The 26,834-nt window shown below is 38.6% G+C and overlaps 1 protein-coding gene across 9 annotated transcripts in view; it reads left to right on the forward strand.

Moving 5' to 3' along the window:
* Nucleotides 1-26,834, forward strand: part of LMBR1 (limb development membrane protein 1) — a 214,090-nt gene that overhangs the window by 159,633 nt on the left and 27,623 nt on the right. For all 9 annotated transcript variants that reach the window (XM_033194184.1, XM_033194185.1, XM_033194179.1 and 6 more), the window contains 5 exons: nucleotides 3,694-3,770; nucleotides 4,404-4,481; nucleotides 6,557-6,630; nucleotides 6,868-6,958; nucleotides 8,201-8,267. In XM_033194184.1, the coding sequence (XP_033050075.1) occupies nucleotides 3,694-3,770; nucleotides 4,404-4,481; nucleotides 6,557-6,630; nucleotides 6,868-6,958; nucleotides 8,201-8,267 (387 nt within the window). The remainder of the gene's footprint in view (nucleotides 1-3,693; nucleotides 3,771-4,403; nucleotides 4,482-6,556; nucleotides 6,631-6,867; nucleotides 6,959-8,200; nucleotides 8,268-26,834) is intronic.

Below are 26,834 nucleotides of genomic sequence, written 5' to 3' on the forward strand. Positions count from 1 at the left end.
TGTGCTTTAGTTTCCTGTCTGGTACTTTGCTGCACAGACTCCAGCTGACATAGTCTCCCCAGATTCCCAGTTCGTGCTCTCAAGTCAAGGGATGAGCTGGGCTCAGCTTGTGTTCCTCCTTCCTGCATCATGGCCTGGAAACTCTCAGGACAGTAAGCTGGGTCAGAAAGGGCTTGTGTGGTTTGTTTCCTGTGTCTCAGGCGTCATTGTTCTTCCACAATCAGATGTCCACTGTCTTGGAAACTGTTGTTTCTTATCTGTGTACTTTTTGGTGTCTTAATTGTGTCAGACTCTGGATGACAAATGTGGTTCCTGTTGTTGCTGCGCCTTTGGAAGTGGAAGTCCAGTGCTATGTTCTTGAAAATTATATAATGGTGTTCATTTATTTTCATTTCTGTTGATGATAATATATTTCCTGAAGTTACTTCAGTCATCCTGCTGTCGGTGGATATTAGATGTGATTCTAGTTTTTTGCTGTTACAAATAGTGTTGCTATAATCATTCTGGTATGTATCTCTTGGTATATATGTTTTTTCAGGGTACATACTAGATATGGAATTACAAGATCATTGTATATGTGCCTGTGCAACTTTTGTAGATAAAGCCACATGGTTTTCTCACATAGTTGTATTAGTCTGCATTCCTGCTAGGCGTGAGTAGGATTCCAGTTGCTCCATATCCTTGCCTATACTTGACAATGTTGGACTTTAAAATTTTTACCAACTTAGTGGATGTAAAGTGGTGTTTCGTTGGTATTCTGATTCATATGTTCCTGATTTGTATTTTGAGTTTTATGTTTCTAACGTTCATTTAGCTTCTGTTTGAAAAACACAGGTTTGCTGGTAATAGATTCTCTCAGTTTTTGTTTATTGGAAAACATACTAAAAATTTTTGTTTGCTAGTTATCAGCATTGGAAAGATGTCATTCTACTGTCTTCTGGTTTCTGGTTGAAAGTCATGTTGTTGCTATTTCAAAGGGCTTTAAAGATTTTCCTTTTGTCTTTGTTTAGCAATTTTACTCTGATGTGCTTAGATTTGGTTTTCTTTGTATTTATCTTGAAATCTATGTGTCACTTCATGATACTGACTTGATGTCTTTTATCTGTTTGGGAAAATTCTTGGCCATTGTCTTATCAAATATTGCTTCTGCTCCATTCTCTCTTATTTCCTCAGGCTGCAGTTACACATATGCTAAACTTTGTCATTCTTATATTCTTTTCTGTAATTATCTCCTTTTGTATCTTCATGCTTCAGTCTGATATTTTCTATTGGTCTGTCTTCCATTTCGCTTTCTTTCAGCTATGTCATAACTATTGTCAAAACTATTGAATTTTTCATTTTAGTTACATTATTTTTCAGTTCTAGATTTTCTGTTTATGTTTTATAGATTTAAATTTACTTGCAAAATTTTCCATTTATCACTTATTTTATTGAATATGTTAATCATTTATTTTAAAGCATCTTTCTGATAAATCCAAAATGTGAATCACCTGGAGGTCTGTTTCTGTTGTCTTTTTTTCCCCTCTTTTTCCATTTATTTATTTATTTATTTGATAGTTTTGCTCTTGTTGCCCTGGCTAGAGTGCAATAGCCTGATCTCAGCCTGCTGCAACCTCTGGCTCATGAGTTCAAATGATTCTCTTGCCTCAGCCTCCCAAGTAACTGGGATTACAGGTGCCCGCCACCATGCCCGGCTAATTCTTTGTATTTTTAGTTGAGACGGGGTTTCACCATGTCGGCCAGGCTGGTCTCAAACTCCTGAACTAGTGGTCCGCCCGCCTCGGGCTTCCAAAGTCCTGGGATTACCGGCTTAAGCCACCGCGCTCGGCCTCTTTTTCCTATATATGGTAATGTGTAATTGAATGCCAGATATTTCTTATACAAAACTATAGAAACTCTGTATGATGTTTTCTTCTTTTGGGGGAGAATGTACTTTTGCTTCTGGCAGACAATTAGAGTAGGGACATATCAGTCTAATCCATTAGACTTGAGATCATTCAAGGCCAGACTTTGGTCTTTACGACGACTGGTCTGTTTTTACTTTGGCCTTCCCTCATACTAGGGTATAGCTTTTCATTGGTCCTAATGGAAAGCCTAGTTGCTTAGTTATTGACTGTGACCCCATTTTCTTAATACATTTTAGTTTTTACTTCTCAAGAAACAGGAGCCTGACAGAAGCTTTGCTTGGCTTCTCAGCCTCATAGTTGCATCTTTCTGTTGTTCTTCTCGGCCTCTTAGCCACTGATGTCTTGAAGGGAAAGTGGCACTGTCTGCCAGGCTCACTTCTTTGCCCTTTTCTTTTCTGTATGATCATAGCGTCTCAAATTTTGACTGTGTTGGTACCCCCAAATGCCAGTGTCTGTCCTTTTGGCTCTGTTGAGTTTGCTGAAAGGTTTGCTTTAGAATCATTGCCTTTTACCCATTGATTTCTCAGCCTCTTGGGTCTGTGCCATTTACATGTTGGGAAATGCCTTGCAGCAGAAGGTGTAGTACAAATTGGAGGTCTTAGCTCAGTTCACTTCACAGAATATTGGCCCCTCAATTTTCATTGTCTTGGTAGCTCTCTGATATGTTCATACAGATTTTTTTTTAAAAATTAAGTTTGATTAATCTTTTCTACTTGTTCTTAGCATGAGGATTGCTGTTGTAGGTAAAAGTAGAAGTTTGCGTCCAGCCTTTAGAAAACTAGAAGTGTTTATCTTTGGGATATTAAGAATAGAAGAGGGCCGGGCGTGGTAGCTCACACCTGTAATCCCAGCACTTCGGGAGGCCGAGGTGGGCAGATCACGAGGTCAGGAGATCGAGACCATCCTTGCTAACATGGTGAAACCCCGACTCTACTAAAAATACAAAAAATTAGCCAGGTGTGGTGGCGTACGCCTGTAGTACCATCTACTTGGGAGGCTGAGGCAGGAGAATCACTTGAACCTAGCAGGCAGAAGTTGCAGTGAGCCGAGATCATGCCACTGCACTCCAGCCTGGGAGAGCGAGACTCTGTCTCAAAAAAAAAAAAAAAAAAGAATAGACGGGATTTTTATTCATATAACTTTATTCATTCAGTTATGTATCAATATGTAGATCTATATGAAATACAAATATAGTAGGCCCTCAGTATTTGTGGGGGTCTGGTTTCAGAACAGTATATTTCCTGAACAATTGAGATGTCTTCACAGAGCTGAAATTCAAGCATCACGGAATTGCTTCTGCTCCGTTCTCTCTTATGAGGCGTTTAATGTAGCAAACTGGGCTTAAAACTCTGATTTCTGGCCAGGTATGGTAGTTCTTGCCTATAATCCCAGCACTTTAGGAAGCTGAGGTGGGAGGATTGTTTGAGCCCAGGAGTTCAAGACCAACCTGGGCAACATAGCAAGACCCTGTCTCTACAAAAAATAAATAAAATAAAAAAATTAGCCAGGCATGGTGGCACGTACCTGTAGTCCCAGCTACTCGGGTGGTTGAGATGGGAGGATCACTTGAGCCTAGGAGGTTGCAGTGAGCTGTGGCTATACCATTGTGCTCTAGCCTGGGTGACAGAGAAAGGCCCTATCTCTAGTTTTTATAGTTTGTGGAGGAAAATTAAAAGTAATTTGTGTTTTTTCAGAAGAAATTATGTAAAAAACAGATTATAGCATTATGGAATGAAAATGTTAATCTGGAGAAAACTTTGTTTTATTTTGTTTTTCCTTTTAATAGAGAGGCGAAAAAAGGCTTCAGCATGGGAAAGAAATTTGGTGTATCCCGCTGTTATGGTTCTCCTTCTTATTGAGACAGTAAGAATTTATTTGCCTAGTTAAATAAAAGCAAATTATATATTATTTACTTTAGCATTTGAGTATGGCAGCTCCCTCAGATAAATGGTTTCTTGTAAACTGGTTTTCTATCAACAGGATTAAAATCCATCTATGCCTTTATTTATGAAAAGCCAATAAAGCAAAAATGGAAATTAATGGCAATTTAAAAAAAATTCTGAAGATTTTCTGTTTCTTCATGAAAGGAGGAAATTCAGTCTTTGTTTTCATTAAAAATTAAGAAAACAAGGTGTTGCAGATAACCCGCTTTAAATTTTTTGATAAAATATGAAAATTACATTATGAAATTAGTTCTGTAATATTTTACCACTTTTTGAAGTCTGTGGAGTTGTGTGTTTCCAAATGGTGAGATCACTTAGTAGAAGGATCTGTGCTACCAGCTTTTATCACAAGCTTTGAAATTACAATAACTTGCAGAATCTTTTAGAATTTCTTCAACTCTTGTTTGTAGTCTGATTATTTTAGTTTTATATATAGCCTTTTGGTCTTGACTGCTTTCCCTCTATTCTGAAACATGTATTTGGTGACCTAGATTTTAATATTTTGTATTGGTAAGAAGTCTTGGGAGCTGACAGTTTGCTGTTTGTCTTGTAGTCCATCTCGGTGCTCTTGGTGGCGTGTAACATTCTTTGCCTATTGGTTGATGAAACAGCAATGCCAAAAGGAACAAGGGTAAAGTAAAATCCTTTAAAACGTCTTTCTTCTGCAAAAGTATTCTATGTCTATACCCTGAGTATTTCAAGTAAGCTAATGAAAACATTTCACCTTTGTGCATGTATATACTTCAAGTTATATGAATTTCTTTTTGCAGAGACCCTTTATAATATAAACTGTGGTTTTTGTGTCTAATTTTTTACTTTGGATTGACAGGGCCTTTTTTCAAGTGTTGGAATTTCCTTTTAGATTTCTTATCAGAGTTTATCTTGATTTTACTGAAATTCATTTAGCTATATGAAATTCCTTTAGCCACAGTCTTGATTCAGATCCCCTGACCCCAGTCTTTCCAGGACCTTGTGCCGTTTGTTACTGCCATTGTTGTATTCAGTAACAGCCTCTTCTCCATGAGTATAAGCCCACCATCATGCTTCACGTGTCTCATCCTACAGACAGACAAGAAACTACCCTTTTCCATGTACAGTCTTACCTTTTTCTTTAGTTTTATACTCAAACCCGCTGATAGAACAGGAAGTCACTTACTATACTGACTTCCTAGTCACTTTTAACCCATTTTACTATACCAACAAAACAAGTCCCAAGCCCTGTGGTACATTTTTGTACCCATCCCTCTTAGTGCTTAGTAGAAAATGACTTGTATGTTATAGGAGATCCCTGTATAATTGTGTAAAAAAATTAGATAATCTTCATCCTTCCTACATGGCTTCTCTTGAGATAGCATAATTCCAAAGTATTATCTCTGTTGATCAATAAGCTTTTGTAGGGGAGAAGAAGTAATTTCTTATTCTAACCTATTGCAAGGTTCATGGCTGAGATGCCTATAACAAAAGATTAACAAGAGTAAAGCTGACAAATTTATTTAAGATAAGTTTTACATATCACAGGAGTCTTCAGAAATGAAGACCACCAAAAAAACAGAAAAAGCTGTGTATCTTTATGCTCAGGTTTAGTGAAGAGTGGACAGTTTTGGGGAAGTATGATTGGAAGACAGGGGTGTGATCTAATGATTATAAACCGGGGGGAATTTAGCAAGGCCTATTCATATTCTTCTCGGTGTGCCTCTCCTCTGGGTGGCGGCGAGGGCACCCTCAAACGGGGGTCTTATGGCCTGCTTCACAGGAGAAGAGAGGCGGATCAGTGTGTGACCTTCCTGTGTTTTCTCAAATACTAGGCCCCATATTTTGGAGTAGTGTGTCCTGAACCCCATCACTTTCTACTAGCATCATTTATTTATTCTTCAAAAGATTGTCAAAAAGTTATTTTTTATTGGACTGACTGTAGATTCTTAATTATCCCTGTTGTTTCTATTAGATGTAATCTGTGCTGACCAGTACAATATTCAGATAGTTTCTTTTATTAGTAATCTTTGAAAATACTGTTCTACTTCAGTAGGGAATAGTTTTTTCAGATTTCATTATAAAAATATTAACTTCTTTGTGTTTTTTTAAAGTTCTAGGTAAAGACAGTTTTTGAGATAGGGATAATTGTTTAGGAAAAAATTCATAGCATTACTTTTTAAAAATTGGTGTTAACAGTTTTGTCTTTTGTAACTCTGAATTCCCAAGGAAAATTTGGGCAAAAGAAACTTTCAGGTATGGGAACAGGCTATGCACATTTACTCTCTTTCTACTGTTAGCTTAATTTTGACATACGTTGATTGTGTAATCTTTGTATGTTGTGTAAGCATTCAGATAGCTGTATATCCTATTCTTATTTTTCTATGGTATTTTAAAAAACTCTTTCCCGAAACTATTCAGGACTTTTTTTCCTCAAGTGGCAAGTTGCCCCATTTTATAACAGTAAGCATAATCATGTCATCTTGAGAAGTAACTTAAATTACATTTGAGATAAGTAATTTTTCTTGAGCTTATTAAATTTATTAACATGGTGCCTGAATTTGTTGATGGAATCAGTTTAATGCCATGTCTTGTTGGCCTTTGAAAGTCTAGATGTTATTTCAAAGTAGTAAACATTCATAATTTCAACTGTCTTATATTTATGAAACAGCTGTTTTAGGGAAACCAGTATAATGGTGTCATCAAATTCTGAAAAGTGTCTTTCTCCCACCCCAGGGGCCTGGAATAGGAAATGCCTCTCTTTCTACGTTTGGTTTTGTGGGAGCTGCACTTGAAATCATTTTGATTTTGTATCCTTTCTTTAACTGAACGTTCAGCCTGTCCCCAAATTTTATACCTAGTTTTCTGGGGCAGTGGTTATTTACTAAGACACTTGTCTAGAAGAGAAAACAACAGGTTAGTCTTCCTCAAGCACTTAAAGTGGCTTTTTGTTTTGTTTTTCCTATGGGCCTTAAGACTTTTTGGAGACTGCTGAGAACTTAGGAAACTTGCATTCTGTTGGAGAGTTTTTTCCTTGATTCTCACAGCTATCTTATGGTGTCCTCTGTTGTCGGTTTCTATAGCCTTCGATTTTTTGGAAACTTTACTCCCAAGAAAGATGACACAACTATGACAAAGGTAAGGTAGAGTCTTAGGTGACTGTGGCCTCTCTTGCCTTCCCAGACAGACTGCTTTATTTAATAGTCATCCTGAATGGTTCATTTGCAGTGATAGGTATTTGTTTGTAAGTTGCGTAAACACAAACTGGAAGATTTTCAAAATGCTGAGTGAGTGGGAAAGGGATGTACCCTGTTTAATTTGGATGGCGTCCATTCACTGTAAATGCAAAGAACTGCAGAGCTTGTTAACTAGCTATAGAAGACCCCTGAAAGGACTCCTTTTCCTCTAAAGAAAGGGTATTGCTAATGAGTAACTTGGATTGTGCTAACTGTACTTCAGGGAGCTTGTTTGAAGTCTGAAGAACTTAGTTGCTACAAGTAGTAGAGACAAAGTATTTCAAATTTGAATAATTAAAGTAAGACGGAAGAGTTCTACTCAGAAACATTTTGTAGTCTGAGGCTAATTTGACTTTTTCCACAACATGTCATTGGCTTCAGAATAAAAAGGCTGTTGCTGTATATAGTGACTGAATCTTTATAAAATATGCCCATAGGCTGACAAAGAAGAATAACTAATAAGAGCTGAAAGCTTGTTTTGTTTTTATTTTATATTTTTAGCCTACTTGAAGGGGAGAAGTTATTTTACACACACACACACACACACACAGCCAGCTATTTCTTTAAACGTAATAAGTAGTTGAGATATTTAGTATCTAATTTAGGTGATCATAAATATTAATTGGTATTTTCAACTCCTCTTATTTACTATGGAAGAATAAACATAGGATGCATTATTACAAAAGTTTAGAGGTTTTGGATTTCTGGTGCTTTTTAGATCTTATAATAAACATTAGAAGTAGATGTGATAAGAGAGATCTTAAGCAATAATCTGGCCTTAAAAATGTAGTCCGAAGTCTCCAATATGTTAATTATTTGTTACTTGATAGGCAGAGCCTTTTGAAACTAACAACTGCAATCAGTAATGTAAAATGCATTATCTAGGTGTCAAATAATTTAAGTATTCTATAACTATATTTGTGCTAGGTACTGTAAACATCTTCTGGAACTTACAGATATAACCTTATTTATTTTAAAAGTGTGTTTTTCTTTGAAAATTCTGTACTGAATAGTAAGTATCATTAAGAAGTCAGCAAAGTACACTAGGTAACTAGAATGCACAATAATTTCTCAGAATGTTACTGGGTTTGATTGTCATCCTGCTGTTTAACTGCCCAATATTCTTTCTCATTTCTCACAACAGATCATTGGAAATTGTGTGTCCATCTTGGTCTTGAGCTCTGCTCTGCCTGTGATGTCGAGAACACTGGGTAAGTTTCATTGAGGAATTTTCACTTAAAGATCAATGTTTTTAAAAACTGTCTTTACTGAACTTATTTAACTTTTACTTTCTAAACTTTTTCATAAAGATTACCTTTGAAATACAGTGTTTCTTCCTACATCATTTTACACCTTTACTTCTGTACTTTATGTATAGGAGCATACCAAGACAAATACTTTTACCAAACAAAGACCGTTTATTTTTTACACACTTGAAAGCATTCTTTCTCCAAACAATGGGCTGGTTTTTTGTTGTGTTTTGTTTTTACTGACACATTCATAAGTTAGGCTTTTGAGTCCTCTAGTGAGGAAACTGCATTAAACTAATTTTTCTGTATAAAAGTTTTTAAGCATTTATAATTTAGTATGGTTTAAAAAATTGAACATTTGTAAATTATTTTAAGCTGCTTTGTGTCCACGAAATAGAGATGAATGCAGTGTAATCTCTGAGAACACACTCTGATTCAAAGGACACCCTTGAGAGTTCCTACTTGCTTGTCATTCATTCCTGTCATTTTCTTAATGTTTCAGTTTACGGAGAATTTGATAATCTTTTAGAAGAAAAACAGATTTTCACTTTGTCATTGAAATAGTTGAGTAAGTCTTCCTTTAGTCGCCTTTTATAAAATGCTATCGTAGACCATTTTCTCAGTTCTTCACTAAATATTACATCAGACAAAAATTTTCATGAAGCATTTCTATCTAATTCTCTAGACTTAGGTTTTGACTTAAGAGTGCACACAAATGATTGGAAAATTTTGGTCATTAAATTTTAGCTACTTGCTCATAACAAAATTTGCTGGTAACTTTGAGTTGCTTTTGCATTAGCTCTCATATTGGCTCCATTATTTATTGAAGACTTACAGATATCAGGGATGCAGGCTGTGCAAAGAAAGTAGAAGCTTTGTAGTTATCTTCATAATTCTTACAAAGGATTTCATGTTTGTAATAGAAAACAAAATTAAAGTATAAATGTAAAGGGACCACTGTTCCATAAGCTAATAAAAAACTGGTGTGTGTAATAGTCTTATTTCTTTTGTGTTTGCTTTATAGGACTTGTTATTGTTTTGACATCTGCTTATGTGAATCTTGAAAATGCCAAAAGTATGCTCTTTAGCAACCTGATTTGATGTTAAATGTTATCATTTATATTATGAGTCTATTAAATAATTTCTGTTCTATTTCAGCCAGCCTATCATTTTAATATGTACGAAACTCATTCACTGTACTATTATTTAAGATTGATTGCTAATCATTAATATATACTGATTTTATGGAAGAAAATTACATGCTGAGTATAGTTTTAATACAAAGAAAACAAACTAATGGTAAAATTTACTTTTTGAAGGCCAACAAATTAAATTCCAGAGTAGTTTGCCATAGAGATAAATAAAAAGAAAAAAAAAGAAAGATGGAACAATTAAAATGCAGCTAACAAATGCCTGGACCCAGCTGTCCAAACAGGATTAATGGAGTGCATTAGGGTACAGTGAGTCATGTGGTGCTTTGCAAAATATCAACACGCACTGCATTACATGTTATGCCCAGTGGCACTGAATAGATGAAAAGAAATAAATACGTTAAACAGATTCATAGAGGCTTTTCACAGTATTAAAAAAGCAAATTTCTAGACTAAAAGAAAAAGCTTTATTTTAGCATTATGGGAAATGCAAACTAGAGAGTTACTTTGTAATTCCTCTATTAACCCTTTAGAATTGAGTCTTTGATTTTAAGAAGATAAAATATAGAGAATTGTCATGAATATTATCCTAGTGTATAACAGGATTTTGATTTACCAGCTGAAAAGCTTATAAGACTAGAATAGAGGATGTATTTAAGCAATCAGATTCCAAGCTGTGGCATTTTTCAGTCTTTCTTGTCGCCTCTCTCAAGGAAACCCTGACCTTAGTGTGGTCTCCTTTGCTTATGTGAAATCAGCCAGCAGTGCCCCATCACTTACAATGAGATGAAAAATGCAATAACAAGAAAAATCATATTTTACCTCTATATATGTAATTTCTCTATTATTTCAACATTTTTTTTTAGTGAAGAGTATAAATTTGATTGTAAATTGAAATACATGGAGTCTAGTATAAAAGAAATAATTTGGTGATGTTTTTGCTTCAAAAATGAAAGTGTTCAGTGGACATGTTTCCTTTTTAAAAATTTGCCCACTGTTATTGTTGCTGCATCACAGGCTTTAGGTTTAAGTGCATGGTGTCATATGACATATTTATTAAATAATTCCTTTCAAATAGTTTGTTATATTTGAATGAAAAATTTGGTACTAACTGGAAAATCACCACTGAGCAAATTTTATAAGCATATTACTTGCCACAGAGAATTAAGTTGTGAGAAAAATTTTGACCATGTATTCTTAGTTAAATTGAATTAGTATGAATGATGGTTTTATTTTTCATAGGAAACCCAAAGAATCTGTACTTAAAATTTTTTATTAGAACCCTGCAAAAGTAATGCCATGTAAATGAATATATTTTTCAAAACATTGTTTGGCTGCCTGTTTATACTTAAGTTTTCAGAATCCAAAATTTGGGGAGATTTGATGTCTGTATTTTTAGTAAACAATTTACTATGTTGTTTAATAGACTCTGAGGGTGATTAAAGGAGATGTTTGCAAACAAGGTGAAAATAGAACAGGATCAAACTAATTATCTATAGATGTCCAAAATTCTATGCAGTAAAATATTTTAAATGTTGCAATGAATTTTATAAGAATAGATTCTGTGTGATTGCTGATATGTTCTTTATTATGCTTAATCATGAACCAATTGAGAGGTCGACTTTTTTGTGTTATTCTTTATTTGAATTCTCCTTTAAAGAGGAAAATTTTTCTCAAATGCAAATGATAGTTTTTGAAATGCTTTTAATAATTTCCATGTTGTAATTCTTTCTGCAGTTATTTTTCATCTTGGAAGCTCTTTCTATAACTTGTAAGTTATGTAGGGTCCAAATACAATTTGTCTTTAATGTACTTATGGTAGTAAAACAAAAACACTTACTCTTTCAAATCAGCTTGAATTTATTTTCAGTATTTTCACCTATTTCTCATCTGGGTCCCATATAGTCTGTTATCTTACAGGAGGTAAAGTAGATTATTTTTTGCTTCTTGATGAAGGGACCTTGTTTTATAACTGGTCTGTTTTGGAGAGGTCCTTATTTGGGGTTTTGGTAATCCCTGTTTATCTTTACCCTGAGCTTTCTCTGGCTCTTGTGAAACAGAAATAAACAATGCTTTCACAGAGGCTTAGCAATGACGAATGTGAAGTGGAAGTATAAATCATATATTCCTAATTATGACATTTATATAAAAATAATTTCAATCTCTATATTGAAAATTCCTCACCAAAAAGTATATATGATTTTATTATATTCAGATATATTATAGAAAATAATAAATGAATAACACGAATTAACTTTTGGTTGATTATTCATGTTCTTCTATCTGAGCAATAAGCTTATATATGCAGTTGAGATTTTTAAGAATAAAGAATTCCTAAAAATATTTTGTGCCAAATGTCTAAAACAGTTAAGAGAGCAGCTCATGATCCCACCCTAAAAACTCATATTCCTGATATCTGCGAAATGTGTTTCTTGACAGTACACTTCTTTCAGGGCACACAGCCCTGTCTGAGAAAATGTCTGTGGGTCACACATACCTAAATTTAGTCACCTGTTGATATTCAGCTACTTTAGATTTACTTTGTTATAATTTTCATAGGGAAAATAATTTCCTTTAGGACTTTTTAACTGGAGGGAGCCTTAAGAGATAATTTGAAAAATGTTACATTAAAATATTACAATTAAAACTAGACAAATTACAGAAAAGGTCTAATTTGTCCTAAGAATAATGACTTCTAAGCTATCTGAGTATTCTTTTTTTTTTTTTTTTTCTATTCTGAAACAGAGCCTCATTCTGTTAACCAGGCTGGAGTGCAGTGGTGCAATCATAGCTCACTGCAGCCTCAACTTCCTGAGCTCAAGCAGTCCTCCCACCTCAGTCTCCTGAGTAGCTGGGACTACAGTCATGCGCCACCATACCTGGCTAATTTTTTGTATTTTTTGTAGGGATGGGGTTTTGCCATGTTGCCCAGGCTTGCCTCAAATTCCTAGGCTCAAGTGATCCAACTGCCTTGGCTTCCTAAAGTGCTGAGATTACAGGTGGGAGCCATGTGCCTGGCCTTGCTGAGTATTTTTTTTTTTCTTTAATCCTTTTTTTTTTTTTTTTTTTGAGATGGAGTCTTGCTCCATTGCCCAGGTCGAAGTGCAGTGGTGCGATCTCGGCTCACTGTAACCTCTGCCTCCTGGGATAAAACAATTCTCCTGCCTCAGCCTCCCAAGTAGTTGGGATTACAGGCACCTGCCACCATGCCTGGCTAATTTTTGTATTTTTAGTAGAGATGGGGTTATGCCATATTGCCCAGGCTGGTCTCGAACTCCAGACCTCAAGTGATCCACCCGCCCTGGCCTCCAAAAGTTCTGGGATTACAGGTGTGAGCCACTGTGCCTAGCCATGCTGAGTATTCTTAATAGTACATATGCACAGTCATTTCTGAGATAGATGAACAGATTATCTCATTTGTAGGAAATTGTATTTTTAATTTTTAATAATATAAGGGAATGCATAAATAAATAGTCCTGATAAAGAATACTAAAAATTAGAGATCTGGCCACCACTTCTAATTCCAATCTCCTTTTCCAAGTTTCCAGAAATGTCTTTGGATTGCAACTGTTACTGCTGATTAATATGGAAAGACTGTGTTTCTGTTTTAAGGCTCTGTTAGAAATTACTGATGCACACACTATATTGTAAATTCTTGTCTCTGTATACTGTACTTCTGCATACAGATGTTATGTTAAAGAATTATTACTTCATCCCCATGTGACCATCTCACCTCATAATCAAATGACCCTAAATCCCTCACTAACCTACCCCCGCCCTCACTAAACTTAATAATAAATGCTGGCATATCCAGTGCATTGTTGGTGCCATGAGACCAGAAGGCGGTGACCCCCCTGGACCCAGCTTTCACTATCTTGTGTGTGTCTATTATTTCTCAACCTGCCGATCCACCTGGGAACAAAGAGAGAGCCCCATTGCATTGTGGGCTGCTGGCCAGATCCCACAATAGTTATTGAGTTGTTTGCATTCCTTGTAAATTTTGGGTATCAGTCTTCTGTTGGATGCATCATTTGCAAACATTTTCTCCCATTCTGCAGATTATCTGTTCACTCTGTTGATTATTTTGCTGTGCAGCAGCCTTTTAGTTTAATTAAGTTCCATTTGTTTATTTTTGCTTTAGTTGTCTGTGCTTTCGAGGTCTTAAGCCATGAATTCTTTTCCTAGACCAATGTCCAGAAAAGTTTTCCTAAGTTTCCTTCTAGTATTTTTATAATTTCAGGTCTTACATTGAAGTCTTTACTCCATCTTGAGTTGATTTATATATATGGCAAGAGATAGGGGTCCAGTTTATTTTATCTGCATATAGCAATCCAATTTTCCCAACACCTTTTATTGAAAAGGGTATCCTTTTTTCAGTGTGTGTTTTTGTCAGCTTTGTCAAAGATCAGTTGGCGGTAAATATGTGGCTTTATTTTTGGGTTCTCCATTCTGTTCCATTGATATTTGTATCTGTTTTTATACCAGTACCATACTCTTTTGGTTACTGTATCCCTGTAGTATAATTTGAAGTTAGGTAAGTTGATGCCTCCAGCGTTGTTCTTTTTCCTTAGGGTTGCTTTGGCTATTCATGCTGTTTTTTTGGTTCCATATACATTTTAGGGTAGTTTTTTTAATTATGTGAAAAATGACATTGGTATTTTGGTAGGGATTGCATTGAATCTATAGATTGCAGTAGTGTGGTCGTTTTAACAATATTAATACTTCTGATTCATGAGCATGGGATGTTTTTCCATTTGTTTGTGTTATCCACAATTTCTTTCATTAGTGTTTTTTGTAGTTTGTTTGTTTGGTTGTTTTTTAGAGACAGAATCTCACTCTATCGTCCAGGCTGGAATGTAGTGGCGCAATCTTGACTCACTGCAAACCTCCATCTCCCGGGTTCAAGCGATTCTGCTGCCTCAGCCTCACAAGTAGCTGAGACTACAGGTGCGTGCCACCAAACCCGGCTAATTTTTTGTATTTTTAGTAGAGAGGGGGTTCCACCATGTTAGCTAGGATGGTCTCGATCTCCTGACCTCATGATCCGCCCGCCTTGGCCTCCCAAATTGCTGGGATTACAGGCGTGAGCCACTGTGCCCGGCTTGTAGGTTTTTTTTTTTTTTTTTTGAGATATCTTTCATCTCCTTGGCTAAATATTCTCCTGGATATTTCTTTGTTTTTCTCCTTCATTTATGAAGCTTTTTTGCTGGATACAAAATGCTTGACTGACAATTATTTTGTTTCAGGAGGGCTACAGATAAGGACCCCAATCCTTTCTGGCTTTTAAGGTTTCTGCTGAAAAATCTGTTAATCTAATAGGTTTTCCTTCATAGGTTACCTGATGCTTTTGTTTCGTACCTCCTAAGATTCTTTCCTTCATTTTGACTTTAGATAACCTGATGACTGTGTGCTTGGGTGATGATCATTTTGTGATGAATTTCCCAAGTGTTCTTTGAGCTTCTTGTATTTGGATGTTTATATCTCTAGCAAGGTCAGGAAGTTTTCCTCAGTTATTCTCTCAAATAAGTTTTCCAAACTTTTAGATTTCTCTTCTTCCTCAGGAACACTAATTATTCTTAGGTTTGATCATTTAGCATAAACCCAAATTTCTTGGAAGCTTTGTTCATTTTTTAAAATTCTTTTTTCTTTGTCCAATTAGGTTAATTTGAAAACCTTGATTTTGAACTCTGAAGTTCTTTCTTTTACTTGTCCAGTCTACTGTTGAAACTTTCCAGTGCATTTGGTATTTCTCTAAGTGTGTTTTTCATTTCCAGAAGTTGTGGTTGTTTTTTCTTTGTGATACCTATTTCTCTGAATAATTTTTCATCCATATTCTGTATTGTTAAAGTTTCTTTAAATTGGTTTTCACCTTTCTCTTGTATCTCCTTGAGTAGCTTAATAATCAACCTTCTGAATTCTTTATCTGGCAATTCAGAGATTTCTTCTTGGTTTGGATCCATTCCTAGGGAGCTAGTGTGATCTTCTGGGGGTGTTATAGAACCCTGTTTTGTTATATTACCAGAATTACTTTTTTGGTTCCTTTTTGTGCGGGAGACTAGTTCATTGGAAAGGTCTGGAACTCAAGGCCTGCTGTTCAGATTCTTTCGTTCCACTGGGTGATCCCTTGATACGGTGTTCTCCCCCTTCCCCTAGGGATGGGGCTTCCTAAGAGCCAGCCTGCAATAATTGTTACTGTTCTTCTGGGCCTAGCCACCAGTAGGGCTACCAGGCTCTGGACCAGGGCTGGGGAATGCCTGCAAAGAGTCTTATGATGTGGTCTGTCTTCAGGTCTCCTAGCTGTGGATACCAGCATCTGCTTTGGTGGGGTTGGCAGGGGAGTAATGGAGACTTTGTGAGAGTTCTTGGTTGTAGATATATTTAGTATGCTGACTTTCTCAAATGCTGGTTATGGCAGGAGTGAAAGTGTCATGTGGAGAAACTCAGGACCTCTGGTTAGCCAGAATGTTGCAGGCAGTGGAATTAGCTTTTGTTTTCTCCTTCCTGGGAGCAGGGTTATTCTGTCATGAGTTGCTGTAATGGCCTGAGTTGGTTGGCCAGTTGGTTGACCTCGCTTTCAAGAGAGTGCCAGCTGCCATAGTAGTAGAGGTATCTAAGCTTGCCTCAGGTTGGCCAGGGTAAGTATTCTGGTTTCTCAGGCGATGGGTGGGGCCATAAAGCTCCCAAGAATTTATGTCTTTTGTGTTCAGCTACCAGAGTAGGTAGAGAAATACCATCAGCTGGGGGCAAGGTTAGGTGGGTCTGGGTTCTGATTCTCCCTGGGCAGGGCTTGCTGCAGCCACCATGGTTGTTGGGGGGTGGTTCTCAGGCCAATGAGGTTTTGTTCCAGAGGGGATTGTGGCCACCTGTGCTGTGTTATATAGTTTGCCAGGGAAATAGGGGAGAGCCAGTAGTGAAAGGCCTCATCCAGCTCCCACACAGTTGGCAAGGCTGGTCTCTCTTCTGCAGTGCCTACCTCAGACCTTGCCCCAGGCCATAAGCTTTCCCACTGAGAAAGCAAGCATGGGGGCTTTGCCCTTCCCCATCTGCCCGCACTGTTGGAGGTGGCTTCTACGCTCGTATCTGCAGCCGTTCCCATTTGCACCCTGCCCCCCCACCAGATTCTGCTCAAGAAATTCTGCTCAAGAAAATTTGTGCCCAGTCAAAATTATTACAGATTTCAGTTGGAAGCTTTTTCATCCTGTGACCCCACCCTAATTCCGCTGGCTGCCTTCCTCAAGGGTCCCTGTGAGGTATAGCCAGGGATGGCTTCCCTGGGCTTGAGCTGGAGACTGGGAGTGCCTGCAGGGCTCTTCCTGCCATGATGCTACTTTGATTTTTCGTGTGGCTCCCTAAATCTATTTCACCTCTAAGGAAGGTTAAATCCTTTTCCCATTATCTGGATTTTCAGCTACCACAGTGAGGATGTGTGTTCAGAGGCAGGTTTTCCCCACCTCACACACTGGGAACTCAGGTTTTTGCGTGTGTCTCATGGAATTTGCAGTGGTATGCTGTGTCTTGCAAAGGATTCGTGAATTCTTTCAGTTTTCCTGGTACATTCTACAATGGTTCTTGGAGCAAAAGTTCACGGTGTGAGTCTCCGCACACTGTTCTGTCCTTCCGAGCGGGAACTGCACATGATCTGCCATCTCCCTCCATTTTTTTTTTTTCTGGCTATTGTAAATGGAATTGCCTTCTTTATTTCCTTCTCAGATAGTAGGTTTTTGGTTTTTTTTTTCCTTTTTGGTATAGAAATGCAACTGTTTTTTGTACATTGATTTTGTATCCTGAAACTTTACTGAATTTATCAAATCTAAGAGTTTTTTTGTGGGGGGAGTCATTAGGTTTTTCTAAATAGGAGATCATATCATGAATGAACAGGGATAACTTAACTTCCTCTTTACCAATTTGGGTGCCTTTTGTTTCTTTCTCTTGCCTGATTGCTCTGGCTAGAACTGTCAGTGCTGTGTTGAGTAGGAGTGATGAAAATCGACATCCTTGTCTTTTTCCAGTTCTTATATGTTGGCTGTGAGACTGTTGGATGTGATCTTTATTATTTTGAGGTATGCTTTTCGCATGCCTAATGTGTGGAGGGATTTCATTGTGAAGAGATGCTGAATGTTATCACATGCTTTTTCTGCATCTTTGGAGATGATCATGTGGTTTTTGCCCTTAATTCTGTTAATGTGATGTATCACATTTACTGACTGTGTATGCTGAACCATCCTTACACCCCTGGTGTAAAACCCGCTTGGTCATGGTGCATTATCTTTTTGATGTGCCGTTGGATTCAGTTTGCTAATATTTCATTGAGGGTTTTTGTATCTGTGTTTATCAGGGATATTGGTCTGTAGTGTTCTTGTCTGTTTGGGTATCTGGGTGATTTGGGGTTCATAGAATGAATTAGGAAGAATACCCTTCTCCTCAATTTTTGGGAACAGTTTCAGGAGGATTGGTATTAGTTTATCTTTGTACATTTGGTAGAATTCAGCTGTGAATCCATCTGGTCCTGGGCTTTTCTTTGTTGAGAGACTTTTTAAACCGATTCAATCTTGCCACTCATTATTGGTCTGCTTGGGTTTTTTATTTCTTCCTGGTTCAATCTTGAGAGGTTGTATGTTTCCAGGAATTCTAGGTTTTCTAGTTTGTGAATATATAGTTGTTTATAATATTCTCTGATGATCTTTTGTATTTCTGTGGTATCAGTTGTAATGTTTCCTTTTTCATTTCTGATGTTATTTGGATTGTCTCTTTTTTTTTCTTGTTACTCTAGCAATTGGTTTATCAATTTTATTTATCTTCTTGAAGAACCAACTTTTTGTTTTCCTGATCCTTTGTACTGTTTTTTGGTCTTTATTTTATTGTATTGTATTTTATTTTTTGGTTCTGCCCTGATCTTTGTTATTTCTTTTCTTCTACTGATTTTGGACTTGGTTTGTTACTTTTGTAGTTCCTTGAGGTGTGACCTTAGGTTGTTAATTTGGATCTTTCATGTAGTCACTTGATGTCATAAACTTCTCCCCTAGCACCGTTTTTGCTGTATCCCACAAGTTTTGGTATATTGCGTTTTCATTTTCATTTGTTTCAAAAAAATTTTTTTAAACTTCTGACTTAATTTCTTCTTTGACCCAATGGTCGTTCAGAGGCATGTTGTTAATTTCTGTGTACTTGTATATTTTCTGAAATTCTTCTTGGTATTGATTTCTTGGTGTTGATTTCTTGGTATTGATACATGAAAATTTTTGATTTTTAAAAATTTGTTGAGACTTGTTTTGTGTTTTAACATATAGTTTATCTTGGAGAACGTTTTATGTGCTGATGAGAAGAACATAAATTCTGCAGTTGAATCGAATATTCTGTAAATGTGTTTTAGGTCCATTGCACCAAGTACAGTGTTTCTTTGCTGATTTTCTTTCTCGATAAGCTATGAATAGCGTGTTGAAGCCCACCACCAGTATTTCATTGCTGTCTGTCTCTTTCTTTAGGTGTAGTAATATTTGTTTCATGAATCTGGGTGCTGTTGGCTGCATGTATATTTGGATATATTGTTATATCCTCTTGCTGAATAGGTCCCTTTGTCATTATATAATGATCTTTGTTGTCTTTTTTTTTTTTTTTTTTAACTGTTTTTGGTTTAAAGTCTGTTTTATCTGGTGTAAGTATAACTACTCCTGGTCTCGAGTGTTTTTTTGTTTGTGTGGAGTATCTTTACTTTGAGACTGTGTCTTCATAGGTAAGATGGATTTCTTGTGAGCAGCGTATGGTTGGATCATGTTTTTCTCTATCCATTCCACCAATCTGTATCTTTTAAGAGGAGAATTTAATCCATTTATATTCAAGGTTAATAACGATATGCGAGGTTTTGTTCCTGTCATATTTTTCATTTTCTAGTTTTTTTTGTTTTTAATTTTTAATTTTAATTTTTTTTTTTTGTACAGAGTCTCGCTCTGTTGCCTAGGCTGGAGTGCAGTGGTGCGATCTCAGCTCACTGCAACCTCCTCCCCCTGGGTTCAAGTGATTCTCCTGCCTCAGCCTCCTAAGTAGCTGGAACTACAGATGCGTGCCACCATACTCAGCTAATTTTGTGTGTGTGTGTGTGTGTGTGTGTGTGTGTGTGTATTTTTAGTAGAGGTGGGGTTTCACCATGTTTGTCAGGATGGTCTTGATCTCTTAACCTTGTGATCCTCCTGCCTTGGCCTCCCAAAATGCTGGGATTACAGGCATGAGTCACTGCATCTGGCCATAATTTTAATTTTTTTTTTCTCTCTCTCTCTCTCTCTCTATATATATATATATTTTTAAAATTATACTTTAAGTTCTTGGGTTCCTGTGCACAACGTGCAGGTTTATTACATATGTATACATGTGCCATGTTGGTGTGCTGCACCCATTATTTTTCTCTATTTCTCTTTGTGGTTTGGTGGAATTCTGTAGTATTGCCGTTGGTTTCCCTTCTCTTCCTCCTTTGTGTGATTGTTTTACTGTGAGTTTTATACTTTCATGTGTTTTCGTGATGGTGGATATCTTCCTTTGTTTCCACATTTAGGACTTTGAGCATTTCTTACAGGATCTGTATAGTGGAAATGAATTATTTCAGCATTGCTTGTCTGCAAAAGACTTTATCTCTCCTTCATGTATGAAGCTTAATTTTTCTGAAAATAGAATTTTTCAATGGTAGGCTTTTTTCTTTTCTTTTTGCTACAGAGTCTCACTGTGTTTCCCAGGCTGGAGTGCAGTGGCATGATCACGGCTCACTGCAACCTCCGCCTCCCACGCTCAAACAATCCTTCCACCTCAGCCTCCCAAGTAGCTGGGACCACAGGCACATGCTACCATGCCCAGCTAACTTTTGTATTTTTTGTAGAGGTGGGGGTCTTACCATGTTGCCCAGGCTGGTCTCAAACTCCTGGGCTTAAGCCATCCACCCACCTTGACATCCCAAAGTGCTGGGAGTACAGATGTGAGCCACTATGCCCAGGGGCAGGCATTTTCTTTTAGTGCTTTGAATATACCCTCCCATTCTTTTCTGGCCTATAAGATTTTTGCTGAAAAGTCTGCCATTACTTTTCTCTTACTGATCTTAGAATTCTTTCACTTTGACTTTTGACAATCCGATTATAGTATGCTGTGGTGAAGTCCTTTGTGGAGTGTGTTTTTCAGGGGCCAGTGGACCTCCTATATTTGGATGTCTGTATCTCTTGCTATACTTGGGATGTTTTCACCATTTATTTTATTAGATATATTTTCTAAAGTTTTTGATCTTTCTTCCCCCTCAGGAATACTGATAATTTGTACATTAGGTTTTTATGTAGTCTCAGACATCTCCAAGGCTTCATTCTTTTTTGTTCCTTTTTCTTTATTTTTGTCTGCCTGGATTATTTCAAAAGACCTGTCTTCACATTCTGAGATTCTTTCTTCTGTTGGTCTATTGTTGAGGCTTTTGATTGTATTTTGTACTTCCTTATATGATTTTTTTCTGTTTCAGAATTTCTGGGTTTTTAAAAATGTATCTGTCTCCTTAGTAAACTTCCTATTCACATCCTATATTGATTTTCTGATTTCTTTGTACTGGTTTTCAGGTTTCTCTTACATCTCATTGAGCTTCTTTGAAATTAGTAATTTTGAGTTTTAATCTGGCATTTTGAGGTTTTTTTTTCAGTTAGGATCTATTGCTGGAGAACTATTGTTTTCCTTTGAGGGTGTCATATTGCCTCGGCTTTTTCAGGCTTTTTGTGTCTTTACGTTGATTTCTGCACAAGCAGAGCAACAGTTGCCGCTTATTTTTTAATTTACTTTCATTGGGAGGGGACTTTTTTTCTTGACTATGTGACCATGATGTGTTTGGGTAGGTAGGGCTGTTTGGCTTTGTTTCAGGATGTGCAGTGGTAAAAACGCTGTTTGATTTCTTTGGCTGTAAATAGCCTTTGTGGTAGCTGTGGGTTTATTGGTGTGTAATGGTGCAGTTATTGGTGGTGGCTGTCGTGAAGTTGTACTGGAGACTGGAGTACCTGATGGATCCCTTTTCAGGTTTCAGTGGTAGCAGTGGTGGGCTAAGCATGTCTGTCCTTGTGCCATGGGGCAGTGTATTCTAGCGCCTGTGTTGGCAGTTCAGGCTATTTCCTGGGCCTCTGTGTAGCTTTCCTGGCTGCTGGTTGTAGTTGTGGTATGCTGAATGGGTGAGTGGGCCCTCAACCCCCTGGTGACCCAGGCTGGCATGGGTCACTGTGGTAGCATTGGTTGTGCAATGATCTTCTAGTTTCCAAGCACTTTGCTCTTGTGTTAGAAGTTGTGGCAATGGGCTTTGCAGATTGACCTCTAGGTCAGTGGATGATGTTTACAGGTTAGAACCAGCTACAGTGGGTACAATAGGATTTGTGCCCAACCTCTTTTCCATGGGAGAAGTACTTGGGTGTCTCAGGTGGCAGATTGGGTAATAGAAGACTCAGGAGCCTGGATGCCATACCTCACCTTGGAGAGGCGTGGGGCAGAGCCCAGGCAGAGCTGGACTGGGCAGTTGTCCTCAGGTCCCCATGGTGATTGTATGCACAAGTCCCAACAAGGGTAGTGGGGCAGCCCCCAAGCCCCTGGGAAAATGCTTGGGTGAGGGGTGGCCACCACTATGCCAAGGTCTCAGCCTAGGGAAGGAGGGACAGCCCAAGCAGCCACAGTTGTGGCCGACAGACATGGGATTTGTGTCCCTCTCCTATCCTTGTTCTGGCGGAGTGCTCCCTCCCTTGTTCCGACTGTGGCAGCCAACCCAGGTATCTAGTCAGTCCTGAAAGTTTGCATCCAGTCTGCCACTCAGCTTAGGGCAGTGGGAGATGCCACCCAGCCCCCAGCCTGGCCTCTGAGGCAGCTCTCCCCCTGCTTAGGTCTTAGGAGACAGCCTGGATCCTGTGCCAGTTGGGCTGGATCCCAGGTCATGCTCATTTCTCAGTTCTGGCTGCAGGAGTTCTTCCCCTACTCAAGCCTCATTTCTGCAAACCCCAGCCCAAGTCCCCCTAACTCCAGTGATTAGTGCTGCTGATTTCCAGGTCCATACACAGTTGAACAGCTAAGATCAAGAATGGCATCTTACTGTAGCTGCGTGGGTCTGAGACATTCCATGGGACACATCCTGGAGCAGTTTCTTCTCATGGTTTCCCGGCTGCTCCTTAAGTGCGATTCTGAGATTGAGAGAGTCAAGGTGCTCTCCAATGGCCTGGATTGTACAGTTCCCCAGGGAAAGTGGACCCCAGAAGGACACTCACTCACCCTCTCCCATGTGGGGGATTCATTCCCCATTTTTGGCCCCAGGCCACATGGGCTGCCTGTTTTCCTTTTACAGAATTTGGCTTTTCCTTTTCAGGAAGCTTCTTATGCCAAGTTTATCCATTTACCTACTGAAATACATCTTGGTTGCTTCCAGATTTTGGCAGTTGTGAATAAAGCTTCTGTAGATATTCATGTGCAAGTTTTTGTGTGGACATAAGATTTCAACTCCTTGGGGTAGATACCAAAAAGCATGATTCTTGGATTATATGGTAAGACTATGTTTAGTTTTCTTTTTAAAAAAATTTCTCTGCTGCTGCTGAGATGTGAAAAAGAAGTACAAATATTAAGAGATGAAAAAAGAAAATTTAACTGTCAAAGTGTCTTCTAAATTGGTTGGGTCAGCAAAAGAAACTATCATCAGAGTGAACAGACAGCCTACAGAATGGGAGAAAATTTTTGCAGTCTATCTATCTAACAAAGGTCTAATGTCCAGAATCTACAATGAACTTAGATAAATTTACAAGAAAAAACAAACCTCATTAAAAAGTGGGCAAAGGACGTGAACAGACACTTCTCAAAAGAAGGCATTTATGTGGCCAAGAAACATACGAAAAAAAGCTCAACATCACTGAGCATTAGAGAAATGCACATCAGAACCACAGTGAGATGCCATATCATCCCAGTCAGAAGGGCAATTATTAAAAAGTCAGGAAACAACAGATGCTGGTGAGGTAGTGGAGAAATAGGAACACTTTCACACTGTTATTGGGAATGTAAATTAGTTCAGCCATCGTGGAAGACAGTGTGGCAATTCCCCAAAGACCTAGAACCAGAAATACCACTTGACCCGGCAGTCTCATTACTGAGTAAATACCCAAAGGAGTAAAAATCAGTGATAAAGACATATGCACACATATGTGCATTGCAGCACTATTCACAATAGCAAAGACGTGGAATCAACCCACATGCCCATCTGTGATAGACTATATAAAGAAAATGTGGTACATATAGACCATGGAATACTATGCAGCCTTAAAAAGGAATGAGATATCATGTCTTTTGCAGGAATATGGGTGGAGATGGAAGCCATTATCCTCAGCAAACTAACACAGGAACAGAAAACCAAACACTGCATGTTCTCACTTATAAGTGGGAACTGAACAATGATGATACATGGACACAGGGAGGGGAACATCACACAATGGGGCTTGGCGGGGGAGGGGAGAGCATCAGGAGAAACAAGCGTGTGGGGCCTAACACCTGGGTGATGGATTGATAGGTGCAGCACACCACCATAGCACGTGATAACAAACCTGCACGTCCTGCACATGTATCCCAGAACTTAAAAGTACATTTTTGAAAAAATTGGTTGTACCATTTTACATTCCTGCCAGCATAGAATGAGAGTTACTGTTGCTCCACGTCCTCACCAGCATATGGTGGTATCCGTGTTCTGGATTTTGGCCATTCTCATACATGTGCCTGACCTTCTTTGTATAACTGTAAATTAGTTCACACTTCCTAGAACTTTATATATATGAAATCATACAATATGTACCATTTACCTGATTTCTTCTACTCATCATATTTAAGATGCATCTATGATGATGTGTGTATGAATAGTTCATTTTTTATTGTTGAAAAATAAAACTTCTATGTATGTATCACAATTTGTTTATCCATTCACCCATTGGAAGACATTTGAGTTGTTTACAACTTTTGACTATTATAAATAAAGCAGCTTGAACAGTCATATCAACTTTCTGTTGATATGGATGTATGCTTTCATTTCTCTTGGATAAATGTCTAGGCAGGGAATACATAATTTGCATTTCTCTGATAACTCATGTGATTATTTGCCATTTGATATGGTGTGGCTGTGTCCGCACCCAAATCTCACCTTGAATTCCCACATGTTGTGGGAGGGATCTAGTGGGAGGTGATTGAATCATGGAGGCAGGCGTGTCCCTTGCTGTTCTCACAATAATGAATAAGTCTCATGAGATCTGATGGTTTTGAAAAGGGGAGTTTCCCTGCACAAGCTCTCATTCTTTCTTGCTGCTGCCATGTAAGAAGTGCCTTTCACCTTCCACTGTGATTATGAGGCCACCCCAGCCACATGGAACCATGAGGCTAATCATTAAACCTATTTTTCTTCCCAGTGTTGGGTATGTCTTTGTCAGCAGCGTGAAAACAGACTAATACAGTAAATTGATAACAGTAGAATGGGGCGCTGCTGAAAAGATGCCCGAAAATATGGAAGCAACTCTGGAACTGGGTAACAGGCAGAGGTTGGAACAGTGTGGAGGGCTCAGAAGAAGAAAGGAAAGTGTGGTAAAATTTGGAACTTCCTAGAGACTTGTTGAATGGTTTTGCCCAAAATGCTGATAGCAGTATGGACAATAAAGTCCAGGCTGAGGTGGTCTCAGGTGGGGATGAGGAACTTGTTGGGAACTGGAGCAAAGATGATTCTTGTTGTGTTTTAGCAAAGAGACTGGTGACATTTTGCCCCTGCCCTAGAGATTTGTGGAACTTTGAACTTGAGAGAGTTGATTTAGGGTATCTGGTGGGAGAAATTTCCAAGCAGCAAAGCATTCAAGAGGTGACTTGCGTGCTGTTCAGTTTTAAAACGTTAAACATTTAAACATAAAACATTTAAAACATGAAGGCATTCAGTTTTAAAAGGGAAACAGCGTAAAAGTTTGGAAAATTTGCAGCCTGACAATGCAATAGAAAAGAAGATTCCATTTTCTAAGGAGAAATTCAAGCCAGCTGCAGAAATTTGCGTAAGTAATGAGGAGCTGAATGTTAATCACCAAGACAATGGGGAAGGTGTCTCCAGGGCATGTCAGAAGCCTTTGCGGCAGCCCCTCTCATCACAGGCTGGGAGGTTTAGGAGGAAAAAGTGGTTTCATGCGCTGGACCCAGGGTCCCTCTGCTGTGTGCAGTCTAGGGACTTGGTGCCCTGCATCCCAGCTGCTACAGCCGTGACTAAAAGGCCAGGGTACAGCTCGGGCTGTTGCTTCAGAGGGTGGAAGCACCACGCTTTGGCATTCTTCATGTGGTGTTGATCTTGTGGTGCACAGAAGTCAAGAATTGAGGTTTGGGAACTCCACCTAGATTTCAGAAAATGTATGGAAACACCTGGGTGCCCAGGCAGAAGTTTGCTGCAGGGGCGGGGCTCTCATGGAGAACCTCTGCTAGGGCAGTGCAGAATGAAAATGTGGGGTCGGAGCTCCCACACAGAGTCCCTACTGGGGCACTGCCTAGTGGAGCTGTGAGAAGAGGGCCACCATCTTCTAGACCCCAGAATGGTAGATCTGCTGACAGCTTGCGCTGTGCGCCTGGAAAAGCCAATACCAGCCTGTGAAAGCAGCTGGGAGGGGGCTATACCCTGCAAAGCCACAGGGGTGGAGCTGCCCAAGCCCATGGAAACCCACCTCTTGCATCACCATGACCTGGATGCGAGACATGGAGTCAAAGGAGATCATTTTGGAGCTTTAAGATTTGACTGCCCTGCCGGATTTTGGACTTGTGTGTGGCCTGTAGCATCTTTGTCTTGGCCAATTTCTCTCGTTTGAAACAACCATATTTACCCAGTGCCTGTATCCCCATTGTATCTAGGAAGTAGCTAACTTGCTTTTGATTTTGCAGGCTCGTAGGCAGAAGGGACTTGCTGTGTCTTGGATGAGACTTTGGACTGTGGACTTTTGAGTTAATGCTGAAATTAGTTAAGACTTTGGGAGACTGTTGGGAAAGCATGATTGGTTTTGAAATGAGAGGACATGAGATTTGTGAGGGGTCAGGGGCAGAATAATATGGTTTGGTTGTATCCCCAATCAAATTTCATCTTGAATTCTCACATGCTGTGGGAGGGATTCAGTGGGAGGTCATTTAATAATGGGGACAGGTCTTTCCCATGCTGTTCTTGTGATAGTAAGTCTCACAAGATCTGATGGTTTGAAGAAGGGGAGCTTCCCAGCACAAGCTTCCATTCTGTCTTGCTGCTGCTATGTGAGAAGTGCCTTTCACCCTCTGCCGTGATTGTGAGGCTTTCCCAGCCATGTGGAACTGTGATTCCATTAAACCTGTTTTTCTTCCCAGTCTCGGGTATGTCTTTATCAGC

Source organism: Trachypithecus francoisi, unplaced genomic scaffold, assembly GCF_009764315.1.
Source record: "Trachypithecus francoisi isolate TF-2019V2 unplaced genomic scaffold, Tfra_2.0 Lachesis_group4, whole genome shotgun sequence".
Taxonomy (NCBI): Eukaryota; Metazoa; Chordata; class Mammalia; order Primates; family Cercopithecidae; genus Trachypithecus; species Trachypithecus francoisi.